The 18,896-nt window shown below is 51.4% G+C and overlaps 3 protein-coding genes across 8 annotated transcripts; 2 read left to right on the plus strand and 1 right to left on the minus strand.

Annotated features, from left to right (window-relative positions):
• MMP19 (matrix metallopeptidase 19) lies at positions 1-5,838 on the plus strand. 3 transcript variants are annotated; one of them, XM_035002436.1, is made up of 9 exons: positions 1-165; positions 471-556; positions 1,673-1,803; positions 2,040-2,255; positions 2,737-2,982; positions 3,450-3,575; positions 4,204-4,368; positions 4,523-4,650; positions 4,818-5,838. In XM_035002436.1, the coding sequence occupies exons 1-9, from the start codon at positions 76-78 to the stop codon at positions 5,271-5,273; spliced, it is 1,644 nt and encodes a 547-aa protein (XP_034858327.1). In that variant the 5' UTR covers positions 1-75; the 3' UTR covers positions 5,274-5,838. The 3 variants fall into 3 exon arrangements, with proteins under 3 accessions (XP_034858327.1, XP_034858328.1, XP_034858329.1); XM_035002437.1 differs by having other exon boundaries at positions 2,109-2,255; XM_035002438.1 differs by lacking the exon at positions 2,040-2,255.
• Positions 5,839-6,000: 162 nt separating this feature from the next.
• LOC118008741 (transmembrane protein 198-like) lies at positions 6,001-10,547 on the minus strand. 4 transcript variants are annotated; one of them, XM_035002439.1, is made up of 5 exons: positions 10,267-10,539; positions 8,994-9,253; positions 7,824-8,405; positions 7,218-7,378; positions 6,001-7,095 (listed from the first exon to the last, which is right to left on the minus strand). In XM_035002439.1, the coding sequence occupies exons 2-5, from the start codon at positions 9,166-9,168 to the stop codon at positions 6,958-6,960; spliced, it is 1,056 nt and encodes a 351-aa protein (XP_034858330.1). In that variant the 5' UTR covers positions 9,169-9,253; positions 10,267-10,539; the 3' UTR covers positions 6,001-6,957. The 4 variants fall into 4 exon arrangements, with proteins under 4 accessions (XP_034858330.1, XP_034858331.1, XP_034858332.1 ...); XM_035002440.1 differs by having other exon boundaries at positions 7,218-7,375; positions 10,267-10,537; XM_035002441.1 differs by lacking the exon at positions 8,994-9,253 and having other exon boundaries at positions 10,267-10,547.
• A 404-nt stretch (positions 10,548-10,951) lies between these two features.
• DNAJC14 (DnaJ heat shock protein family (Hsp40) member C14) lies at positions 10,952-18,745 on the plus strand. Its single transcript, XM_035002435.1, has 7 exons — positions 10,952-11,816; positions 12,261-13,729; positions 16,363-16,469; positions 16,679-16,798; positions 17,196-17,356; positions 17,439-17,541; positions 17,775-18,745. The coding sequence occupies exons 2-7, from the start codon at positions 12,317-12,319 to the stop codon at positions 17,983-17,985; spliced, it is 2,115 nt and encodes a 704-aa protein (XP_034858326.1). The 5' UTR covers positions 10,952-11,816; positions 12,261-12,316; the 3' UTR covers positions 17,986-18,745.
• Positions 18,746-18,896: the final 151 nt, after the last annotated feature.

The following is an 18,896-nucleotide window of genomic DNA, read 5'->3' on the forward strand; positions in this document are numbered from 1 at the left end:
CCTGCTCCCCCAGGCTCCCAGAAGTCTCAGGGCAGAGGGCACAGACAGCTTCTGGAGTTCCTGCCTGGTGGGACCATGAACTGGCAGTGGCTGTGGCTGGGCTTCCTATACCCTATGACAGTCTCAGGCCGGGCCCTGGGGCCTGCAGGGAAAGAGACAGCAGTGGTGAGTGTCCCGAGGAAGGAGGGACCCAGACCCAGGAAGGGATTGGGGCACTGCGCTACAGACCCGTCCAAGCCTCCCTCCTGACCTTCAACCTACCTTTCCCATCCTTCCTCTGCTCCATGATCTACTCCTGCCTGTCCCCCACTCCTTGCCTTTGTTCCAGCTGAGCCCCTTCCCTAAGATGCCTCTCCTTTAGTCCTTCCACGTCTGTCCCCATCCTATCCTCATGGGTCTGTTAGGTCACTGAGAAGCTTTACCCTGAGATTCACTCCCTTTCTTATTTTGTACCGTGATCCCCATCATAGGATTACCTGTTGCAATATGGGTACCTACAGAAGCCTCTAGAAGGACCTGATGACTTCAGGCCAGAAGATATCATGGAGGCTCTGAGGTGAGAGGTCAGAGCCTTAAGGGTCAAGTTTGCAAGGTCATCTTTTCCCTTCTCATTTCTTCCTCTCCTCAGGCCCACTTCTGCCTGACACCAATCCATGTCAGGGATCTAGGGAATGGGTTGCTATCACTCTTAGGGGGGTGGGGCATGGAGTGAGATGGGGATTCAAAGATGAGGAGCAGTCATTGGATCTTCCTAGGCCCCGAGCATCCCTTTGGAGGCTCCATTCCACATTGTATCCAATATACTATTAGCGACATCCCACACGAAGTATAATTTACATGTAAAACTATGAGTTGAATTCATATGGAGTTGAGTTGTTGGCATGATGTTGCTTTTTGTAGACATCTAATTCGGCATTCCTTTCTTTTTTTTTTTTTTAAGATTTATTTATTTGACAGAGAGAGACACAGAGAGAGGGGGAACACAAGCAGGGGGAGTGGGAGAGGGAGAAGCAGACTTCCCGCGGAGCAGGGAGCCCGACGCGGGGCTCGATCCCAGGACCCCGGGATCATGACCTGAGCCGAAGGCAGATGCTTAACCAACTGAGCCACCCAGGCGCCCCTAATTCAGCATTTATTTCTATTTTGAAGTTTTCTTTTCCTATTTTGGATCTAATGGATAGTTTTTCTTTCTGCTCTCAGATATGTTCACAGTCCCTTGAAAAGCCACCGTGCCTGCAGTACCTGAGCGATGAAATTGCCCCGGAGCAGGCTGGGCTGGGAGGGGGGTCTAGCCAGGAGAAGGCCGAGGGAAGACAGGCCCTCAGGTGGAACCAGTGATGGGAGAGTCTCCAGAGCAGGGGGCAGGACACTTTCCCAGAGCAGGAGAAGGTTAGAGATTGCAGCAGGGGAAGAAGGCTACACCTGAGGGAAACTGTACACAAATAAGAGACTGAAGATGGGCAGGTGAAGCTGGAGTATTGCTATTTCTGCAGAACAGAAGAGAAAGTCCTAATTATGAAGACTGGATACTAGAGTGATCCCATCAGCTTCAGAGATTCTGTGCCATTCTCAGCTACCACCGTGGGCAGAAGGGGGCCAAAGAGCTATCCCCAGTTTCCAGTCATTCCAGATTCCCCTGCCCTGTTGGGCCCATCCTTCTCCCTCTTTTCAGAACTTTTCAGGAAGCATCTGAGCTGCCAGTCTCAGGTCAGCTGGATGATGCCACAAGGGCCCGCATGAGGCAGCCCCGTTGTGGCCTGGAGGACCCCTTCAACCAGAAGACCCTTAAATACCTCCTGTTGGGTGAGGCCTGAGACTGGGAAAGGGAGGGAAAGGAGGCTGTGGCATGGGTCTGGATTACAGGTGACATTGGGACAGCCTGATCCAGCTCAGAGTTGAATGGATGATCACCTGGTGATTAGCTGATCATCACCTGCCTGGACACATAGCTATGTTGAGTGAATGCCTAGACTCAGGGGAGCTCTCTGGGTTTGGCAGAAGATCTCTGTTTCTAATCTATTTTCTGATCCAATAACCAGGCCGCTGGAGAAAGAAGCACCTGACCTTCCGCATCTTGAACCTGCCTTCCACCCTCCCTCCCCACACAGCCCGGGCTGCCCTGCTTCAAGCCTTCCAGTACTGGAGCAATGTGGCCCCCCTGACCTTCCAGGAGGTGCAGGCTGGCTGGGCTGACATCCGCCTCTCTTTCCATGGCCGCCAGAGCCCATACTGCTCCAATTCCTTTGATGGGCCTGGTAGGCACCAGCTCTTGGCTCCCACCTCACAGATGTTTGAGATTATCTCTGTCCCCTTGAGCCAGTGGCTTTGGAACCTTAATGTTCAAGCAGCCTCCTGTGCCCAATTGCACCCTACACTCTCTAACCACCTTCTAATCTCCTCTTGGGGAGCTGCTGGTCACCTCCCTGAGGTCTTATCAAGCCTCCTCTTTGAAGCTTATGCCTTAGTCTTTGGTTTAAGTTCCCCTGCTCAAGACACCCCTCAGAGGACTGGGCCAGAGAGAAGAGAGTGGTTGGGAAGTACAGAGACAGAGGGATGGGCAAAGCAGAGAGAACTGGGTGGTGAAAAGGGGAGGTGAAAATTGAGAGAGAGGCATCTGAGAGACTGAATATAGATGGAAACTTAAGGGAATGGAGAAATTGGGGTTTATAACAGGCAGGGGATGCTCTAGCCTAGGAGACTCTGACCTCCTTCCTGTCTACCTTTGTCTTTGTCCAGGGAAGGTCCTGGCCCATGCCGACATCCCAGAGCTGGGCAGTGTGCACTTTGATGAAGATGAGCTCTGGAGTGAGAGGACTTACAGGGGGGTGAACCTGCGCATCATTGCAGCCCACGAACTGGGCCATGCCCTGGGGCTTGGGCACTCTCGATATACCCAGGCCCTCATGGCCCCTGTCTATGCTGGCTACCGGCCCCACTTCAAGCTGCACCCAGATGATGTGGCAGGGATTCAGGCTCTCTACGGTTAGTCTTTTCCCTCAGGTTATGGCTAGTCATGACCCCTAGTGATCATGAGTGTCAGTGTGACCAGCATCTCTTCAGGCTTGAAGAGACAGGTCTAACCTCCATGGCAGGAAATGACTTGGCTTCTTTCTCTTCCTCCTACCCAGTTATCCAGGCTTCTTCATTTTCAGGAGCTGTTTTTCTGACATTCCATGTCTGCTCTTCCTTCCAGGCCTCTCTCCCCTCTTACCCGTTCTTGGGGATGAAGAAGAATGAATATTTCACAAACTTCCTTCCCCCTTTCTGGTGCCTCTCAAAACTGAAACGTGTCTCCTGTCAATATCGATACGATCTTGCCTCCCACCGAGCGAAATTCTCTAAGATTCTCTTTTCCCCTTTCTATGGGGCCTCTGAGCCAAACTTATAGAAGAGTGGGGAGGCCAGGTGCTATGAGTTCTCTCCTTGAGCAGCATTTTGTGACCTTGCAGGTAAGAAGACCCCAGAGATAGAGGATGAGGAAGAAGAGATGGAGCTCCCCACTCTACCACATGTGCCCACAGAGCCCAGTCCCATGCCAGACCCCTGCAGTGGTGAACTGGATGCCGTGATGCTGGGTGAGGCCCTTCCCCTCCAGGCTATAGTCAGTCGGTGGCCGCAGCCCGCTGACTTTGAGACTTGGACAAATGGGAATGACATGGGACCTCAGCATGAGCAACAGAGGTTAGATACCAGGCAGGGGTTAGTGGCCATGGGAGAAGCCATGTGGCATGGGGAGGGAGGCTTCAGAGCCAAATTAAAGATGGGTTAGGTGGGCATTTACCTCAGTTGCCTCCCTATAAGGGCCACCAAAACATATCTGGTAATATAGCAAGATGAAGAAAACTCTATTTGCTGGAATGTCCATTAGAGACGGTATTATACCTGCATGAAAGGACAACTTGGAAGCTACTTGGAATGGGAGGTGAGGTCCCCAAAGGGGAGCAGCTATCTGCAGGGCTTTTGTTTCATTGAGTGAATTAGAGTGCTCAGAGCAGGGCTTTTGTTTCATTGAGTGAATCTGAATAATGAAGAAGCTGAACATGGAGTCTTCCTTCTCCACCTTAATTCTCTTTTTAAATTAAAGTTGAATGAAGTTTTGAGGACCCAGCCTGTGGGAGGAGGGCAGATTATCAGCCTGTCTGAGGTGCCCATCAGTCTTTATTTGACCCATGTCTTTTTGACTTGTTCACACTTTTGCCTCAGGGCCCCGAGGGAAGACTTATGCCTTTAAGGGAAACTATGTGTGGACGGTGACCGATTCAGGGCTGGGTCCCTTGTTCCAAGTGTCTGCCCTTTGGGAGGGGCTCCCAGGAAACCTAGACGCTGCTGTCTACTCTCCTCGAACACAATGGATTCACTTCTTTAAGGGTAAAAGGGACTGGTTTACAGTGTGTTACCTGAGGAGGGCGTACCATTAAAGAAGGGAGGGAGAGATGAGAAGTTTCTGGAAGGGTGGAATGGGAGAACCAAAAGCTATCACCTCAAGACAGAGGTAACTTGTTCTTTCCTTATCTGCTCTCAGGAAACAAGGTGTGGCGCTATATTAATTTCAAGATGTCTCCTGGCTTCCCCAAGAAGCTGAATAGGGTAGAACCCAACCTGGATGCAGCTCTCTATTGGCCTTTCAACCAAAAGGTGTTCCTCTTTAAGGTATAAAGTTCAAAGCAAGGGCAAATCCCTTCTTAGGAGGGGTGGGCTACCTCACACTGAGAAGCAGACTTGCTCTCGAAGATAGATCATTTGCAGCTGGGGGTAGATCTGGGGATCCTTGAGCTCTCTCCTTATCCTCTTCTTCTCCCTACCCACCCTACTCCTAGGGCTCCGGGTACTGGCAGTGGGATGAGCTGGCCCGAACTGACTTCAGCCACTACCCTAAACCAATCAAAGGGTTGTTTACGGGGGTGCCAAACCAGCCCTCCGCTGCTATGAGTTGGCGGGATGGTCATGTCTACTTCTTCAAGGGTAAACAATACTGGCGCCTCAACAGGCAGCTTCGGGTAGAGAAAGGCTATCCCAGAGATACCGCCCGCAATTGGATGCACTGTCATCCCCAGACCTCAGACCCTACTCTGTCAGGTGGAGTTGCCACTCCTTCAGCCACAGGCACTGACCACTCTGCCACAGGAACAACTGTGGACACCACTTACTCAGCCATAGATACCACCTTGAACACTGACCACCCACCCGGAGACCCCATTGTGGACATTACCCCCTCAGCCACAGGCTCCCCCATCCTTTCATTCCCTGGTAATGTCACCCTCCCAGAGGCCTAAGGCGTGAATCAAATGTTGCCTCACTAGGCTGCCAGGCTGCAGCAGGGGCATGAACCATAGACCTCAGGTCTCTAAATGTCCCAGCTCCAGCCACCACTCCTCTGTGCTCTTGCCCTCCTGGGCAGTGACTCCCTAACTCTGAGTCAGCTCCCAACTCTATACATTTCTTCTCCACCCTAGATAACACTTCGAACTGTGTTATCTACTCTCTGGAAGACAGTGGTAGAAGGAAGGCGTCACTCAGGCCCTTGGCTGACGGGTGGCAGCAGCTGGGAAGCTAAATGCCTGGGTCCTGTTCTTCCTAGATAAAGTGCAAGAAAATGGCATGGCCAGTAAAATGAGCAAGTGCTTTGGAACCCTTTAAGAATCACACTTACTTGCTTATGACTTTGGGCAAGTTAATTAACCTCATGAGCCTCAGATTCCCCATCTGCAAAATAAGGTCAATACCAATCCTGCAGGGTTTCTGCATTAAATGAAATACTGTTTGTGAAGTGCAGGGCACAATGTCTGGCACATTTGTGCTTAATAAAGGCTAACTCCATGCTCATTAGAGAGGACTGAACAGCTCTTCCTCTGGCTGTGTGTGTGTGTAGCTGAGTCCGGTCGTCCAGTCTGATAAGGATAGCCGTATCAGATCTTTAGGGGACCAGAGGACTTGTCAGTCTCGCTGTTTGGGGGTGCAGAGAAAGAAAAGAGCAGCAACAGCAGGGGCTGGACTCCCCGGTTCAGTGTTCAATGCCATTTTATTCACATGCTCCGTGTTCTTCCTCCCTCCCATCATAGCTTTGTTGACCAGGAGAGGAAGATATCTTCCTTCATGCTGTCTGGGGAACCAGGGAACAGACTCTGAGCAGGAGAATCAGAGGAGGGAGTTAGAATGGGTTGGTGGCTGGGACAAAGTTCTAGTTAAGGAGATTAGCATCACCTACAGTGAGAAGCAGAGAAGGCACTTGTCTCCCATGCAGCCGTGAAGACCGGGCTACTCTGGGCAAAAGGGCAAGACTCTGGCATGTGGGCAAATGGTCTCTCCTTGGAGCAAGTAGACAGCTTTGGGGGGAGGCAGGTTCTGCGCCACGCATTGCCCTGTGGTCTTCCCCACATTAAGGAGAGAAAGGGAAGCACCATGGAGGACAGTACTCTCAACTGAGGTAGGAGAAGGGGACTTGAGCCTATGGGACCCAGGAGGAAAGGCTAACCAGGAGCCAACCACCTGCTAATGAGAGGTGTAGGGATTAGGTGATCTTAGAGCTCCTCTGTGCCCTTCTCCCCATCAAATAGCTATTGAGTGCTTTGGGGAGCTTCCTGGTTTTCTGTAGGTCCTACAACAAAAACCCTTATTTTACCATTGTGAGGCACACTGAGGCAAGTATATAAAAGGCTTTTTGGGTAAGGGCCCTCCTTGGTTGGGAGGGAATTTGGAAGTCAGTTACTTTAGGGGCCAGGGCACCTCTGTTATTGGACAGAGGTAGGTACTCATACTTCCATTCTCCCCTCCCCACAAGATTCCCCTTTATCTGTCCCTGAAACATATCCCTACAGGGCTGGTCTGGGTTGGAATACAGATTCTATCCCCAATGAGAGAGGTGGGGAAGTTTGTGTGAGGGCCCTGTGGGCTCAGGTCCTGCACACTTGGTGTTCCAAGGCCCTTGCTAGGGGTGGAAGCATCAGTGGAGGTTTAGGCTCAGGTCTGGGTGGAACCAGAAGGTGTGGTGAGGGGTACAGTGGAACCACAGTCAGAATCCAGATCCAGGACGGTGTGGGGGGCTGTGGCCTGGGTGCCTGGTCCCAGCTGGCGCTCTCGAAGGCTCTGGAGATAACTCTGGAGAGGCACAGGGCAGAGAGGGCTGAAGGAAGGGCCTGGGTCAGAGCCCCCACCTCCTACTGTGACCATCCCCATATGCCCTCTGCCCCATCCCCAAGTGTGCCCCTCCCCTCACTCACGGGAGCCAGACTATCAGCAGGGCTCCGGGCGTTGGGGGGAAGCTGGCGCCGGTAGCTGCCTTCACAGAGCCCCACCCCAGGGGATGTCCGGTGCCACTTGGCCTCTTGCTGACGGATCCGAAGGAGCTGAAGATGCCTTCGCTGGTGGCTCAAGACCACTGCTTGGGAGGGGGCCGTACGGACTCAGGGAGGCCTCTTTAGACCTTGAATCCCACCCCCAAACACCCTCACCCTCTAGAGAAACCCATTTGATCTCCCTGTTCTGTCTCTCTCAAACCTCATTTCCCCCCTGGTTATTCTAATAGAAACTCTTTGGAATCCTCCTACACTTTCCTCCTGGACTTCCCTGAGACCTTCCTTTCCTTCCATAACAATCCCCAGTAACTAACTCCTCCCTGCTTCTGCTCCTCTGACAATTTTTCCTCATTCTTACCCAGACCGTTGGCTCCTCCAGCTCTAACTTCCTTTCAGTGCCCTGCCTTATTCACCTTAGACACCGCCACCCCTAAGTATAATTCTCCCCCCCCCCCGCACCCCGTCAAGTTTGGGAACTGGGGACACGAGAAGGCACAGGTTGGCTGCTTCTGTACCATGGCACTAACTCACCATTGGCGTGGCCTCCATGTTCCTCATCCATGAGCTTCCACTGGGCTAGGGCCCCAAGGGCCCCCAGGGCTGGCCAGGTGCCCAGCAAGACCCAGCTATACCAGCAGAGAGGAGGCAAGGCTGGAAGTGCCTGCAAGCGTTGGCCCAGCCGACTGCCCAGTGCCAGCCCCTCTAGGAAGTAGTCAGCACAGGCCACCAGCACCGCAGCACCCAGCAGGGCTGTGCCTAGAACTGTGAACGGACGTGGCCACCGAAGCGTGAGCAGGGCTCCCAGCAGTGCCAGCCCCACCAGCCCCCCAGCCGGCACCCAGGCTGAAGGTGGCTGGTAGATGGGCTCTGTGCCCAGCAGGGCCCCGGCACCCAGGGTTAGGCCTAGCAGGAGACCAGTCAGGAAGAGCCCAACGCTGCGAACCAACATGGTGACCAGGCCACAGAGGAGTCCGATGCCCAGCGCAATGCCCGCGCTCACCTCCAGGCTCAGCTGTGTCTCTAGCACTCGCTCCTTGTGGCACAGCAGGAAGATCACCAGAGCTCCTGACAGCAGGCCCGAGAGAAACATTACTGCCCTGAAGCAGCGGTAGCCTGGGAAAGGAGGCAGGAGGCACTGAGAGACAGAAAGGGGACATCTACAGGGATGGCTCTGATGAATTAGAAGGGAGAGGAGTGGCTAACCAGAGGAGCAGAAGACAGGAGCAGCAGCCCAGGGACCTCAAGGCAAGGGGCAGAAAGGGGTCATCTCAGGGAAGGCAGGGACCTTTCAAAAACTGTGAGGGGGTGGGAGGAAAAATCAGGAGGTAAGATGGATACACTGTGTGGAGTAAATATGGAAAAAAAGGTGTAGTACTTCCAGGGATGGTAGATGGGAAGAAGTCAGCACAGGCTGATTTAGGTTATTGGGGAAGGGTTGAAGAAGGCTTAAACATGGAGGATAATGTGGGAATGGAGTTTTGAGGTAGGAGGGAAGGGAGAGGCAAGTGAGGGTTGCCAGGGGTCAGAGCTAGAGGGCATGGATATGGGGCGGGGGCAAGATGAGCTGGCAAGAGCAGCATGAAGGTAGGCATCCCTGATAGAGGAGTAGAGGTGGCCCAGGAGCAAAGGAGAAAGTTGGCATCATCCTTGAGGGTGACAGTTTTGGGCAGCTGCCCCCCAGAATCCTGGCCCTGCCCTCACCGAAGCAGCAGTAGATGATTCCAAAGCAGCAACAAAGAGCACACACCAGGGCGGGTGCCAGTTCAGGATTGTCCTGGGGTTCCAAGACACATCTTGGGTCTGGAGGCTCTGGGAGTTGTTGATTAAAGGGCCTGGGGTCAGAGGTCATGGCCAGGGGCAACAAGGCTTCCTCCATGGCCGAGGAAAAGGTGATCCCAGAGGGGAAGGTCAGTGTCAGCTCCTCTCATCCATCCATGAATATCTTGAGGGGGTTGGGAAACCTGCAAGGGGGTAGGGGGCAGGAACTCAGGTGCCCATGAATCTTGAGGATTCTGTACCTCTACTTCTTATGAAGAAAGGCCAATTTCAGGAGGGAGCATGGCCTTGCTGGGGTAACTGAAAAAATCTACAGGATTGGGTCAAGGGGAGCCAGCTGTCTTTTTACTACCCTCGGAAACAAGGACATTAAGTAAAACTTAAACTAAAATCTTATAAAGTTATGACACTTTATCTGCTCCCTAGCTTTCCAGGGTGGTTGGGAAGAGTAGGAAGTCCTAAGTCAGTGGAAGGAGGGGCCCAGGGACATTAGTGGGACTGGGCGCTAAAGGCCCAGCAGCTTGTTCCAGCTAGAAGGAATCTTGCCCCATCTGCAGTTGGGACTCAATACTGCCTCACTGGACTGGGAAAGGTGGGGTTAATTGAGGGGGGAGGAGGAGAAAGAGGAGAGAATGAGTCATGGTGGGGTCTCTGGACAGCTGCTCCAACCCCAGGGAAGGAAGAGGGGAGAAAAGAAACAGACACCAAAAGTTTGGGACAAGGAATCAAGTAGAGACAGTCCCCACACTTTGTCAAGGTTCTGAAGCCTCAGTTTCATGTGGAGATGGAGTTGTTGGGGGAAGGTGCATCAGGCCACAGTCCAATTCCCATGGTCCCTCTTGGACTAAGCAGGCACCTTGCCCACAGACATCTCACATCCTGATAGCCTCTTGCTCCTCCTCTCAGGACATTGGTGGGACTTTTCCTACCCCTCCCTTGCCCAAGGGTTACAGGGCTGCCAGTGGGATTTGAATTCAGCTCCTGAAAGGAAAACACCAAGGCGGGGCTGGCATTGGGGGCACTGTGGGAGTGGGGTAGGATGGATGCAGGGGCTTTCATCTGTCTTCTTTTGGACATCAAGGTCCTAACAAGCTAGAGTGTTGGCGTGGGGAATCCTTGGGGCTCCTCTCTTCAATCCGCTTGGAAGTCTAGGGACTCTAAACAAGGACAGATTGGGGAAGAAGTGTTAACTACTCACCACCCTGCCAGGGCTCAGGAGAGGCGGGGGTAGAAGTGCTTCCCTAACCCCCCTGCTGCATCTTTGCCCGGAGGTCCTAGGCGTCGGGGCGGCTGTCGGGCGTGGGCACCCCCAGGGCCACTCTGTTCGTTGCCCCCTAAACTCTTCCAAGTCGAAGCCCAAGCCCCGTGAGCTAAATGCAACCAGCCTGGGGGGTGGAGGAAGGGGACAGGGTGTGTGGAGGGTGACATCACGGGGCGGGCCCCTCCAACTCTTTTCCCTATGTGTGGGGGGGACCCAGTTTGGCCACTGCTCTAAGCTGGGACCAGAGACCCCCCCGACCATAGCAGGGAACGGTTTTGGGGACACCGCAAGAAGTCTGGGGAAAGGTCTCTGAATACTTAGGCGAAGACTCGACAACTAGAAGCTCTCAAAGCCCCAACTGGGGTCCCAGCGCCCCCCTAGCCCCGCTTGGTTTCTTCCACTTCCCAGAGAATTGGAGTATTGTCTTCTGGAGAACCCGGTGGTCGAGATCAGGGACCCGGGGAAGGGGCTTTTACAGGACTAGGGGAGCCAGCGAGGGGCTCAAGGGCGGAAAAACTTGCGGAGCAAGACGGGGTCTGGAAGGGGGACTAACGGCAGAGGCGCGTGCAGAGGAGGGGACCCAAGCCGGGTCTGCGTGGGGGCGGGAGCGCGTGTCGACGTCGACCGAGTGCAGCTCGGTATGCAAATGAGACGCAAAACAGCATGTAGATGAGCGCAGGGGTTTTTGGCACTCCGCTCGGGTCCTGAGCCCAGCGGAGCTACGCTCCTAGTCGCCCAGAGCCGCTCCGTTGACGGTGCTTGGAGCTGCGTCCCGAGGGGCGGATCCGGGCCGTGGGAGCTGCAGTTACACCGGGCAGTTCGCCAGCTGGGTCAGGCCCTGGGGAGGCCGAGGATTGCTGGGAAAGAACGGGCAGTGCATGGAGGCCAGGGCGGGGGCGGGCCCGGGGCGTCCTCCCCTCTGCTCCACCTCCGCATGATACAAAAGGACCTCTGTCCTCGCTACAGGCAGCTGGGAAAGGCTCGGGGTGGTGGCTCTTCTACGCTCCCTGGTTTTGTCTGCAAGGGAAACAGACTGTGGCTCGGTGGCTGTCCTCCATCTCCCAGTCTCGGCAAAGCCTACGAATACGGCCAGAGGAACCCTGAAAAATCTGTCCCCCGTCCGCAGGCACTGCTGCAGCGCCCACCAGCGGTGCAGCCTCGGGGGTATCACTCCAGGACCCGGAGGGTGGCAGCAGAGAGCCCTTTAAGGGGCGGGGCCAGCCAGTGCTTCCTCAGGACCGCCTCCTCCGATTTGACTCAGAGCTTGCTCGACTGGCTCGCGCCTCCGCCAACGGCTTTTTCGTTTCCTTCCCGTCTCTTCCCGGGTGACCCCGGAAGTGGAAGTAGGCGTAGGTCGGCGGCCACGGCGGGGACGGAAGGCGGAAGCAGAGCGTGAGCGGGAGGCGGAGCCGGGGGAGCTGCTCTCGTAGCTCCCCCTGGCCCTAGGCCCAGCTGCTCGAGGGGGAGGAGTTACCGCCGCTCTTCCGGTACGTTACCTTCGCCCCCTCTACCTAGCCCAAGGTTTCCTGGATGTCTTTCTGAGGGGCAACCCTAAGCTCCGCCCCCCAGGTTTTCTTTAAGAGCCGCACGGTCCCCACCCTTTTCTGGAAGCCTGCGGCCCCCCTTTCCGGTCGTCTTTCCTTTTTTACCCAAGAGTGAACCCCAGGCCACACCCTTTGCGGTACCTCTCTATTTCCCTGATTCTGGATTATAGCTTTCTGGGGAAAGAAGAAAAACTAAGGGGATTTTTGAGGGGGGGAGCACGGTTGTGGTTAATGTAGTATTGGCTTATTGGTAGGGATAACGAACGCCCCAGAAAATTTTGAGAAAACAAGGGAGATGGGTGCATTAATTATATCCCCAGTTTAAGGTTATTTAACCCCTCTCTTGGTTCAATCCTGATCATCCCCACCTTGATACCTTTGTTACAGGCATCAGGACTCATCATGATGGCTGTGACCTAAAATCCTCAGGAAGCCCCGGGGTCATGGCCCAGAAGTACCCCGGAGAAGGAGGGTTGTGTGGAGCCCACCACAGTGGTGGTGCCTCCTTCAGGACTTTAGGATCCTCTGTGGACCCTGAAATACTTTCATTCTCAGGACTCAGGGACTCAGCGGGGCCTGCTCCTAATGGTACCCGCTGCCTCACAGAGCACTCTAGTCCTAAGTACACACAGCCCCCAAACCCAGCCCACTGGTCGGATCCAAGCCATGGCCCCCCAAGGGGTCCAGGACCCCCTAGGGATGGAGAGGACCCTGACCAGAGTGAGGCATCTTCAGAAGAAGAGTCAGGAGTGGACCAGGAACTCTCAAGAGAGAATGAGGCTGGGTACCAGGAGGATGGGAACCCTTCTTTTCTTTCCATTCCATCTGCTTGCAACTGCCAGGGAACCCCTGGAATCCCTGAAGGGCCTTACTCTGAGGGAGGAGATAGCTCTTCTAGCAACTTTTGCCACCATTGTACCTCTCCAGTTTTGGGGGAAGATGAAGAGTTGGAAGAGGAATATGATGATGAGGAACCTCTTAAGTTCCCCAGGGATTTTTCACGTGTGCCCAGTGCGAAGAAACCGCCACCCCGGCGACAGCGACACCGCATCCCGGCCAAGGAGGATACTCGGGAGGGTGGACGCAGAGATCCCAGGTCCCCTGGCCGACATCGGCTGGGCCGGAAAAGAAGTCAGGCAGATAAGCGCAGAGGCCTGGGATTATGGGGAGCAGAGGAACTGTGTCAGCTTGGACAGGCAGGCTTCTGGTGGCTAATTGAACTGCTGGTATTGGTGGGAGAGTACGTGGAAGCTTGTGGCCATCTCATCTATGCATGCAGGCAGCTGAAAGGCAGTGATTTGGACCTTTTTCGAGTCTGGCTGGGAGTCTGGGCAGGGCGGCTGGGGGGCTGGGCCCAGGTGATGTTCCAATTTCTGAGCCAAGGATGTTACTGTGGGGCAGGGCTGTTCACCCGTTTTCTTAGGCTACTGGGTGCTTTGCTGCTTCTGGCTCTGGCCCTTTTGTTGGGCTGTCTACAGTTGGGCTGGCGGTTTCTGGTGGGACTGGGTGACCGGTTAGGCTGGAGGGGTAAAGCCACTTGGCTCTTTTCTTGGCTAGATTTTCCCACCTTGCAGCATTGCCTGATTTTGCTGAGAGATAGCAGGCCATGGCAGCAGTTGGTAAAAATGTTTCAGTGGGGCTGGCTGGAGTTGCCTTGGGTCAAGCCAAGGACTAACAGGCAGGGGAATGCACCTGTAGCAGGTGGTCGCTACTGCCAGCCTGAGGAGGAAGTGGCTCGACTCTTGACCATGGCTGGGGTTCCTGAGGATGAGCTAAACCCTTTCCATGTGTTGGGGGTTGAAGTCACAGCATCTGATGTTGAACTGAAGAAGGCCTATAGGCAGCTGGCAGTGATGGTGAGTACCTTTCCTGTGTTTCATGTTCCTCTTTTGTGCTCGTATTTTCTATTCCAATTTTAGGGAGAGTATGATAAAGAGAAGGCAGAGTAAAAAGTCAACTTGAAGCTGGAGTAACATTAATTCTTAGGAAATAGTCATAAAGACTTTTTCCCCTCTACTATGGGATCTGACTTTCCCTTCATTTTAAGCTTTTTGTCATGAGATTTTTTTTTAAAAAAAAAGATTTATTTATTTGAGAGAGCACTAGAGAGAGTGCATGAGGTGGGGAGGGAGTGGGGGGGGGGCAAGAGAGAGACGCAGACTCCCCGCTGAGCAGGGAGCCAGGATGCAGGGGCTTGGTCCCAGAACCCCTGGATCATGACCTGAGCTGAAGGCAGATGCTTAACCGACTGAGCCACCCAGGTGCCCCTTGTCATGAGATTCTTAATGAAAAGAAATGAACCTGGTCTATCAATGTTGGACCACTCACCCTGGAATATCCAGGTGAAGTCCCTCTAACTAGGGTGGAGAAGAGGCCTAATCAGAAAGCCTGTCAATTTTCTACCCTGAACAAATGAGGGTTTTTGAACAGGGTGAAATCCAACGATCTATCCCAGAGAGCCAAGTGTGGACTTAGTGTGGGAAGATTCAGGGAGTGCATGTGAAAGAAAACAAAGTATTTCAAGACCAGCAATCTAGAGTGGAAAAGGGAAAGAGAGTGGAACATAAACCATAGAGAGGCATGTGCATCTGTAGGTCATACATGAACATACGGTTTTTGTTGTTTTTCTTTTTAAGATTTCATTTTTAAGTAATCTCTATACCTGATGTGGGGCTCAAACCCACAACCCTGAGATCAAGAGTCCCATTGCCCTATTGACTGAGCCAGCCAGGCGCCCCATGATATAGTTGCTTTTATTGATAAAGGGGCGGGTGGTACAGGTGGCAGTTGTGATGCCCCATTTGCTTGAGAGAAATGGTTTAATACAAGCATGTAAATTGCTATTACTAGATACTAATTTGATATTTTTAGATATTATTACGGCTTTTTCTGTAAGTAAAACTATATTATGACTATAAGTAATGTGTGTAAATTCCATCGGAGGCCTGTTTGTATGGAACTGGACTGGTAAAATTATCACGGTGTGTAAATTACCTCAAGGACTGCATGACAACAAAGAGGAATGGGTAACCAAGGTGTCCATTAACCGTTCAAGACACAGTAAGGTACCAGGCCTGTAACTTAGCAGAGGACTAAATTAGTTTGGTGGGAAATGCATGCCCCTTAGTGGATAGACTGGGATATCCTTTTTTTTTAAGATTTTATTTTATTTTTTGACAGAGAGCGAGAGAGGGACCACAAGCAGGGGGAGTGGGAGAGGGAGAAGCAGGCTTCCCGCCAAGCAGGGAGCCCAATGCGGGGCTCGATCCCCAGGACCCTGGGATCATGACCTGAGCCGAAGGCAGACCTTTAACGACTGAGCCACCCAGGCGCCCCTAGACTGGGATATTCTTAAGAGTGGGGAATGATAGTTTACACTCAGATTGTTACTAGCAGTAGAGTGTTTTTCTCACTTTCATGTCTTTTAGCAGACATCCTCTCTTGGGGAATAGCATTCTTAGAAAAATTCTCATTTTCAGCTTGCTTTCTTGGAGTAGAGATAAAGTTCCCTGATCCTAAACACACCTGCCCTACCCCTCAAAGTATTCCCTTGTTCTGGGCCACTGTCTGTGGGCTGCTTTTACAGAAACTCTCACTGCCCTTATTAAGCCTCAGAGTGACCAGGACTAAAAGGCTGTCCTATAAGCATGGGTACGTGGAGATTTAACAGCATTCTATTTATTTGGCATCATCAGGAGACTAGCTTTATTCTGCACTTTCGGAAAAGGAGGATGGGAACAATCAGGAAGCTGTAGGAGGTGAGGATACTATTTGTCTTCGAGAAAAGGCTGAAAGGTGGATAAAAAGCCTGTGAGGATCACAATATGCTATTTCATTTCTGGGACAGAAAGGCAAACCATTGTAGGAAGGACATATGAGAATTTTCTAGTTAGAATGAGTTTGAGGATATATCTTTGGAACTCTTACTTTATGATTGACAGTGAGTTAAAATGTGAGGGCTTAGTATGCATGTACCAGGTAGGGTGACCAACCATCCCTGTTTGCCTAGGATTGAGGGTTTCTTGAGACATGAACTTTCAGTGCCAAAACTGGGACAGTCCCAGGCACACTGAGATGGTGGATCACTCTACTGCCAAATCCTGTACTATATATGTTGTGAGTATTCTCCCAGTAATCCATGATAGATATAATATTCTAGGTCATATAGTTAATAGTGACAGAGATAACTTGATCCCGTATCTGGCTGCAGAGCCAGAGCAATTAGTCATTAAGCTGTATTGATTCTCTAAAAGGGTGGTGAAAGAGAACCCTTTGATATGAGGGTTGTTATTATTTTTTTAATTAGGTTCCACGCCCAGTGTGTAGCCCAAGGTGGAGCCCAACGCCAGGCTTGAACTCACAACCCTGAGATCAAGAATCAGATGCTTAACCCACAGAACCACCCAGGCATCCTGATAATGAGGGTATTTTGACCTAAGTTGGGGAGAGGGTTGGAATGGATTTGTGATGAAATCTTTTGTCTTGGTAGGTTCATCCTGACAAAAATCATCATCCCCGGGCAGAGGAGGCCTTCAAGGTTTTGCGGGCAGCTTGGGACATTGTCAGCAACCCTGAAAGGCGGAAGGAATATGAAATGTAAGTTGGAAATGGGAAATTGTCAGGTGGGATAAATGAGTAATCTTCATAGTAGAGCTCCCTGGACTTGTGGATGAGGCTCTCTCAGGCGGAGAGAACTGGGGTTGCTTATCTTTCTAGCTGGCCTGGGGCCTCAAGAGGCTAAAAGATTCATCTCCCTTTGTCCCCTGCTCAATACCTTCTGATTTACAAAGGCTTTTTTCTCTTAGGAAACGAATGGCAGAGAATGAGCTGAGCCGTTCAGTGAATGAGTTTCTGTCCAAGCTGCAGGATGATCTCAAAGAGGCAATGAATACTATGATGTGCAGCCGATGCCAGGGAAAGCATAGGTATGAAATAGGGCAGGGATGGGACAGCCACAGCTTAGGCATTGGGTAGCCAAAGACTTCCTTGTGAGTATTACTGGTAGTTGGGGGATACAGCTGATGAGTAAAAAGACCCTGAGGTTTCTACTTTTGCCATAGTGTCAAGAGATTGGGGATTTGAATTTGTAGTGAGAAAAAAGTATTACTTTTACTTTTGAGAGAGAAGGTTGAGGGTATGGGTGTTTGTAGACATATGTAACAACTGAGTGGAGATAATTTTAGATATTTTAGCCATATTTGTCAATAGTAATACTAATGCTTGATCTTAGCCAAAAGGCCGAGAGGCGATTATAATGATGATACTATAACAATATCGTAGGCTTGACAAATTAAAAGGAACTATCCTTTTGTTGGGTTGTAGGAGGTTTGAAATGGACCGGGAACCTAAGAGTGCCAGATACTGTGCTGAGTGTAATAGGCTGCATCCTGCTGAGGAAGGAGACTTTTGGGCAGAGTCAAGCATGTTGGGCCTCAAGATCACCTATTTTGCACTGATGGATGGAAAGGTGTATGACATCACAGGTATACTTCTGTTCTCTAGAAATATTGGCTCATGTAGGCTCAAAACTTTGATGTTTTGGCTAATTATTTCTCATGCTTGTAGAGTGGGCTGGATGCCAGCGTGTGGGAATCTCCCCAGATACCCACAGAGTCCCCTATCACATCTCATTTGGTTCTCGGATTCCAGGCACAAGTGGGCGGCAGAGGTAGGTGTTAATTCTTCCAATAATCTACCCACTAGTGTAGTTCGGAATATGATTTCAGATGACATGCTGCTTAGGACACCTAGATGTCTTACCCTTAAGAAGTTTGGCAGCTGGCTCAGTATATCTTTTTTTTTTTTCCAGTGTATCTTTAACTTAGGTATAAACAGGTAACACATGTAACCATATAACTCTTAATAGCTCTTGCCTCATAATGTCTTCTGTTTTCCTGTCAGAGCAACCCCAGATGCCCCTCCTGCTGACCTTCAGGATTTCTTGAGCCGGATCTTTCAAGTACCCCCAGGCCAGATGTCCAATGGGAACTTCTTTGCAGCTCCTCAGCCTAGCCCTGGGGCCACTGCAGCCTCTAAGCCCAACAGCACAGTACCCAAGGGAGAAGCCAAACCGAAGCGGCGGAAGAAAGTGAGGAGGCCCTTCCAACGTTGACACCCCTTCTCTTTCCTCAGATCAATGTCAGGGAGTCAAAAGGGCTGTGTATAGCACAGGATGGAGTTTTTGACTTATTTATTTTTAAATATTTAAAAAAGGGAAAATTTTAAGCCCAAATTGTTCACTCAGTACTTGTAGGAAGCCCCGGAACCACTCTCCCTCCTCCACCAGCACCTAGGAACTGAATCTTGTCTTCTGACAATACCAAAGAAATAGGGGGTGGCTAGAGCAAAGAACCTAGAGCCCAGACCTGGGCTGGACAGTATCTCCCACGGTAGTGTGTGAACTGGTATTTCCCTGGGGTCTGTATGCCTTTGTCTTTTGCTTCTAGAGCAGATGACACTTCCCCCCCCTTTTTAAACTACGAGTCTATCTTATAATTTCATGACCTATTTCAGGAGGGAGCCCCCTCCTTTACCCCAACATACTAGTTAAAAGAGAACAAGAAAGCATGTAGCTCTAATTATAGGAGATTATACATAGAGTTCAGAGAGTGGGAACTTTGAATTTTTCCTGACATTCACCTTGTGGGTAATCACTCAACTTCATGCTTGTTGCTGCAGGGATGGCCAAAACTAATAATTTTTAAAAAAGCAGACTCATGCCCTCTGCCCTTGGGTGAGGGGGAAGGATTAAGGGGCTCCCAGAAGCCCCCTTATGATCCAAGGGTTTGTATTTTTTTAAGTTTGTTCATATTTGTATGTACATATCTATTTAAAGCCAGGGGATTATCTTTCTATAAATATATAACTGGCAACCTGTATCTTCCCTCTCTTCTTTGCCCTTTTTCTCACTTGAGAATTCTTTCCCTACTAAGTGTTAGCTGAGTGAAGGGCACCTCCTACTGGACCAAGGGAGAGGGGACAAAAAAAATATCTTAGAGAAGTTTTATACAGTAAGTTGCTATT

Source organism: Mirounga leonina, unplaced genomic scaffold, assembly GCF_011800145.1.
Source record: "Mirounga leonina isolate KUSES-001 unplaced genomic scaffold, KU_Mleo_1.0 Mir_126, whole genome shotgun sequence".
Taxonomy (NCBI): domain Eukaryota; kingdom Metazoa; phylum Chordata; class Mammalia; order Carnivora; family Phocidae; genus Mirounga; species Mirounga leonina.